The sequence below is a fragment of the Parasteatoda tepidariorum genome, chromosome 3 (assembly GCF_043381705.1).
Source record: "Parasteatoda tepidariorum isolate YZ-2023 chromosome 3, CAS_Ptep_4.0, whole genome shotgun sequence".
In the NCBI taxonomy this organism is placed as follows: Eukaryota; Metazoa; Arthropoda; class Arachnida; order Araneae; family Theridiidae; genus Parasteatoda; species Parasteatoda tepidariorum.
The window spans coordinates 72,101,407-72,108,190 of record NC_092206.1 but is presented as its reverse complement, the minus strand read 5'-3'; the positions used below and the strand labels follow the sequence as shown (position 1 = coordinate 72,108,190).

The following is a 6,784-nucleotide window of genomic DNA, read 5'->3' as shown; positions in this document are numbered from 1 at the left end:
AAGAATTGAGCCCCCTGTACTAGTTAATAACAGAGGACTTAATAAGTTTGCAGTTATGTGTGAATCAAAAGTATCTGAATTTACTTCATGTACACTTTTTCTCCCTTGCACTATAGTGTTTAAATAACTTAATTTGCATTTGTACATTATTTGATAAAAGTTTGATACAAAGGGAATTTCGTAACGTAAGTGACTGTAACGTAAGTAACCCACTTAAAAAATTATATTTTATTTAACTTTTGAAATAAAATCATAAATCTAGGTATAAGAAATGTTTAAACATGTCAGAAAAATGATACATATAATCTTAATCATGAAACTTTTGTATAAGAACAGAATTTTGACTTCAAGTATATTGCAAATTTATGCTATTCCTTTTTCGGTAAAAGTTACCTCACTAATTTTAGGCTTTTACACTGTTTAAATTGAAAAATAATTATTATTTTAATGAAATTCCTTTTGGTTTTGATCGTAATTTTAAGAAATCACTTTATTCTAATATTTATATTCATATTATTTGTTTGCTTCTAAGTTCTCAATGCAATAAAGTTTATGTGAATGTAACGTAAATTACCGTGGAATAGCCCAGTAGCTTTTCCCATCACTCGTAAAAGTTAATGCAAAAAAGATTCCTTAGCTTTCTCCAACAGCGGTTAAATACCATTCCAACTCAAACACATGCCTACAATTTTTTTTTACGCCGTTTAGCTCCTGCCTGCCGTTTGCCCATGGGGAACTACCTTGATTTCAATTTTGCTATATTTCATGAGATGCCCGCTATATTGCAAGAGTTCGTTATGTATTGAATTTTAGAACGAATTTAAAATCAGTCCCGCAGCCATTCAATCACATGAACCACCGTAAATTTGAGTTCGGGACATTTCAGTGTAGTAGACAGTAGAAATATCAGAAATATTTCCACCTCTGTCGCGAAATGAGATAGAAAACTTATTCCAGTGTTCCATCACGTGGTGTACTACTTCCTCACGCACCTCTTGATCTATAACTCGAGTATCGTGTAATATGCGTATGTATGCTATTTCTTGAAAAAGGCAAGCTCCGCCATCAGTAACTGGTATGACAATAACTACCATTTATGTTTAAAATTTCTACAACCATTTCAGAAAGGTTCAAAAATAAATTTAAATAATTATCTCGTGACTAAGTTTATCACAGTTAGACATTGTAAAAATTTTCTATCAAGTATCGAACTAACTATTACTTAAGAATACCTAACAAAATGAATAATTACTATAGCGTTGCCAATAGATAGAGAAATACCCGAGTTTATGGTGCCATCAAGTTATGGTTTTCATAAGAAATGTATATATATGTATATATATATATATTTGATGTTGTTGTTGTTGTTGATTTACGTTGCACTAGATCTGCACAATGGGCTATTGGCGACGGTCTGGGAAACATCCCATATATATATATATTTGAAGAAACTCAATGGAAGAACCTGAGATTTTTCGGGGAAAGCTCTTATTTTAGATTTATTTAAATATGTAACATTCATTTATATTGCTAAATCTATTTATTTTGAAGATACTCGGTGGAAGAACCGGCTAAGTGATGTTATTTGAGTATTCGTTGGACGGAAGAACCGGCTAAGTGACATGGCGACAAATGGTCAATTTTTAATTTAAAGTAAATTTGTACTAAAGTAACAGTAAATTCGGATCTAAATTTCATATTTCGTGTAGATCTGTACTTTATTTACGTCGTAGGTAGGTACTTTATTTACGTCGCACTAGAGCTGCACAAACGGCTATTGGTGACGGTCTGGGAAACATTCCTGAGGATGATCCGAAGATATACCGTCGCAGTTTTGATCCTCTGCGGAGAGGGTGGCACCCCGACGACCTGAGCGCGAAGTTGAACACCTTACGAGAGGACAGTTTAACGAGGACCGATATCGCTACCTCGGTCCCTACGCAGGCTGATGAAAATGGTCATCCACCCGCTTACTGCCCGCAGTTAGTGATGCTTGACTTCGGTGTTCTACTGGGGGAAAACCGTGTATTTGCGATCAGTCCACTGCTGGAAATTTTTTATTTTATAGATTTCAGGAGCTTACGTTAGTCTCTGTACGCTCCCGTAATTAAAATTTAAAGCAACTGTGCACGCGCACACGAGCACTCGTGTTTTTATTTATTTATTTATTTTATTTTTTTAAATATTATACGCATTTCTACACTCTACTGGCGTGTTTTTACAGTTGAATGCTCTTGCACAAAATGGAAATGGAAGATTCATTATTACAAAATGCTGCAATTAATCGTGTAATTTTTCAACATTTAACTTTTGGCCAATCATAGAAATTTTATAAAATGTGGTATTATTTTTATTGAAATATGATGAAATTGCATTCAATAACACAAAAAAAAGAGTCTCGAGCATGAAAAATAACATTTTATTTAAGAAATAAAATGGTGCGTCTATGGACCATTGGCCAAATCAATAACAAATCATTTAGTTAAAACACCAGCTTATTTATAAAAAATTGGCTTTTAATGTCTATTTTTAACTAAACTTTTATACAAAACTTTTAACTTTAATCGATAATTGAAACATATGATTAACCGCAAATAGAATATTTTTACATTTTTATAAAATCGAGTTTGTTAATAACCGTTTTAAGTTTATAATACTAACGAAGTTTAAAAATTTCGCAATATAAAGTGTTTACTCCAATTGGATTAGAAATATTTTAAAGATGTCTCCAGAACCCTTGACTGAAGCAGAAAAATAAAATTAATGAAAAATATACACGATGTTGACAAAAAATATTTATTGGCCAGAAATAAGTTAGTAAAAAAATAAATTTTAATGATTTTAGTTTAAATTATAGTTGCCTAATTGTACAATAATATCTTAGTGAATGCAGTATTAAAATGATGCCACATCCCCATTGCAGTTCAGATATTGTTGGCTTTTAACGTCATTGAAGGAAAAGCTCCATGGCAAAAATTTTTTTAAAATTCTGTCGTTATCTCTGCAGTGAAAGGTTCTTTGAAAAAGCTTCCAGAAAAAGGCTTCCCTACTTGTTTAGGAATGTGGGTTGTATGTGCAACCACTAAATATCAACTGAGTGAAGAGCCATTCTTACTGTATGCGGTTTATGCACTCGAAGGAGAATGAGAATTAAGAGATCAAAAAAATGTTCCAGCGAAACCATGTTTAAGTGTTCTAAGGATCGTTCTCACTCCGTACGATAAGCTCACAGATGCGAATGAGAATCTGATTATTGAATATGTTTACTTATGAAAAACTTGTCATTCAGAAATGCCATTCATACTGCATGTATTTCACACACCTTCGATCACTGATTAATAAATTTTACCAATTACATATTTTATAATTTATTCTCCCTCCATGACAGTTGGTAGTGCGTGAACCGCATTCAGTGAGAATTGCCATCTACGCACATTATACAATTCGCTAAAACTTGAAAGCAAGTTTTGCGTTAGTAAAAATGAGCTCTGAAAGATCACGTGACTGCAATAAAAAATTGGACATCAAAAGCAAAAACACTAACACTTCAACTTTCTTTTTAATGTCAAGTTTTGATGGCAAATGGCTGAGTAGAACATATTTGATTGCAAACAATGTCAAGCCTGAACGCAAATTCATAATTTTAAATTCTCTTATTTACAGTAAGCAATGTATTTTATTTATAAGCATATTGTCAATATTCTTTGCCAATGTGCAGTTTAATACAATCTATACTGCAATGATTACCAAGTTTTTCCTCTTCTTTAACCTAATAAAAGTTCAAATGCTCTGATGATTGTTTCCTCTAAATTATATTTATCCTGCGAAGACTGATCACTCCTGGTATTTTCGGAAAATCGGAGTGTTTTCTTTTAATATAATGTTTTATCATTAACTATCTCGGTTTTTTTAAAATAATTCATTTACTTGCCGTTAGATTGTACCGTATGCCTTTTTGACTATACTTTGTTTATTGTTTGCAGACCGTAATGGAAGATATGAAAAATTCGTCTGATTTAGAAGAGGATGCAGAATTAGAAGCTTTACGATTAGCAGCTTTAGCGACACTCAAAAATCGTAGTAATAAAGTCATTGAGGTAAAAATGTTTTTTGTATTTCATATTACACTTTTGAGTTACTTTAGCACACCCTTTATTCTTCAAGAGTTCTCAGTTGTATGTTTTTTTCTTTCAATTATTTGCATTCCTTATATGTTATTATAAAATATTGAGTAAATATGCTCCCTTTTCTTTGGTAATGCACTGGTGAATTAAACCTTGTCATTGAAGTATTATCATATAAAATTAAGTAGTTTTTGTTGTTATTTAAGTAGTAAGTAGTTTTCTATTAGATGTTGATTTTTAATAACTGGACAAAAATTAGGGGTCTGTCCAGGCCAAATTTACTACCCTTCAGTGTTACCTTACAGGGGTCTGCCCAAGCCAAATTTACTACCCTTTAGCAGTACCTTCACAAATTTAACTTTAGGAAAAACGGTAGTATAATATTAAAAACCTTTTTCTTAAAATTTTATTTTTGTGTCTTGTAAGAAACGATAAATCCATATTTTTGTGTTGATTTTTTAATATAATTTTTAATTTTCACAAATTATGTCTAAATATTCACAAAATATGTCCTCTCAAAAAAAGCTAGACAGACCCTTGCCTTCACAGATTCAACTTTAGGAAAAACAGTAGTTTCACAAAATAATTTTTCTTGAAATTTTTTTATTTTTGTATGCCATAAGAAACGATAAATTCATATTATTACCATATGTTTGTGTTGATTTTTTAATTTTCACGAATTATGTCTACGTTTTCACAAAATAGGTACCTCTCAGAAAAACCTAGACAGACTCCTGAAAATAGTTTAAATAATTTTCGTCAGACTATTAATTATTATTATTATTTAATTAACATAAATTTTTTTTTTTTTAGGAATTTAAAGAAATATTTGGTATTAAAATAAATTCTTATATTTCTGATATAAGTTTACATTATTATATCATTGATCCCCACAACTTGATGATGTATTGTTATTTAATTAAAAGATTTATTATCTTGTGATATCAAACCCCTAAGCTGCTTTTTCCCCCTTGTCAATTTTAGGTTTGCCTTTAGTAACTAAACAATTTAAAAACATGATTTAAAAAGAAAGTTGTGGTTTGTATTCATATATTTTGGAAGTAAAATATATTGTATTTCAAAAATCAAACAACAGTGTTCGTACGCGGTTTTAAAATGAAGAACCACATTTCATTTTGATATGATTTTTAAAATCGTACATTGTGTTTCATATTCCGCGTTTTAAAGATTAACTATCGCAATGTTCTCGTGATTTCAAAGTGTTAATCAGCAAACTAAGTAGGTTTTTGGTCAGAACCAACTTATAATTCAAAACCCATTTGTTCAATAATCATATAAAATTAATGAAATATTTTTTAAAAAATTCTCTTTCATTTTTATTTACTCTTTTTTCTTTTTATTGTTAATTAAGATTAGTCTTAATCTCTAAAGAATTGAGATCTTTATTAGCAATAATGTATATTTTACTATATATTATTCGAAATAGCTTTTGCTTATAATTGTTAAGTTTTGAAACTTGTTAACTTATGTACTGGATGACTAAGTGAAATTTGGAGGATTGAAACTAGATTAATGTACTGAACCATGAGTTTTGTATTGTTCCTTTCCATAATTATATTAATCACATAGTTTTTTCAACAATTTTAAAAATCATGAACTTTTTTTTGAAATTCATTTTTGCTTATTTATGACCCAATTATGAATTCTGAGTGTGAATGAGAATTCTCTTGAAAATAATTTTTATTTTATGCACATCTTTATTTTCTTATATCTTGCCTGTTTAAGTCTCATGACTTTTTAAAAAAAAATTTAGCCTGATGTTTCTACTGTTAGTCAAATTCAGCCAATCAACAGTATAACAAGATCTGGTGACAATTCATCTGATCAAGGATCTCGTAAAAGTCAGCCTTCCTGGCGCAATAATGCTCCACTTTTAAGAAAGCGTGGAAAACATTTTCCTGTAAGTATTTAGTTGCAATTTTTATAGTTTTATTTAGGCCAAATATAATTTGTATATACAGTCTATGCTCTTTTGTACGAACCCATATACTGCTACCCTACTATTATAGCGACCTATGCATGAAGTTTCGTTTGCTGTTTCATGGAAAGGCACTGTGTAATTTTAATGCCCATTTTCTTTAATTCCTGCAATATCAATCACTCCAAAAATAGGTGTTATACATTTTTGCACTTTGAAAATTGACATTTTTCCATTAACAGTGAGTCAATGGGTAACAAAAGTCTGAAAGAAATTATTCATACCAGGGTTGGGGTTTTGGACGTCCTAAACTGGTTTTGGACAGGACACGTGGGTTTTACTGTCTTAAACTGGGTAAAACTGTCTTAAAGTGTCCAAAACCTTGAACTTTGGTAAAAGGTAAAAATTCTATAGGTGTAACCATTGTACACATAATTACATGTATCAATAAATATTTTATATTTTATACAATTTACTATAACTTATTAAAAGAAATTAATATAATATAATAGGAAAAGGTTTATAATTTTTGAAGCTCCACAATTCATTGAAGAACAAAAGTGAATACCTAATCCTTTAAATATAAATATGCTTTTAATACTGATAAATAATATTTTTGCATAAGGATAAATATGGCAATATTAAAAAATAATAATTTTTCTTAAAAAAAATACTAAATTTGTTCAAAAATTAACCTTTTATTTTTCACAATATTTTTTTT

At 30.0% G+C, this 6,784-nt stretch overlaps 1 protein-coding gene across 3 annotated transcripts in view; it reads left to right on the top strand.

The window, feature by feature from the left end:
• The first annotated feature begins 3,431 nt into the window (after positions 1-3,431).
• LOC107437594 (pre-mRNA-splicing factor CWC22 homolog) overlaps positions 3,432-6,784 on the top strand; it is a 20,592-nt gene continuing 17,239 nt past the window's right edge. For 2 of the 3 annotated variants that reach the window (XR_011636437.1, XM_016049652.4), the window contains exons 1-3: positions 3,507-3,662; positions 3,984-4,097; positions 5,899-6,045. Coding sequence is in view for 1 of the 3 variants with exons in the window: in XM_016049652.4 (XP_015905138.2) it covers positions 3,990-4,097; positions 5,899-6,045 (255 nt within the window). In the remaining 2 variants the exon portion in view is untranslated. Of the gene's footprint in view, positions 3,663-3,983; positions 4,098-5,898; positions 6,046-6,784 lie in introns of all 3 variants that reach the window. The other variant, XR_011636438.1, reaches the window with a different exon arrangement.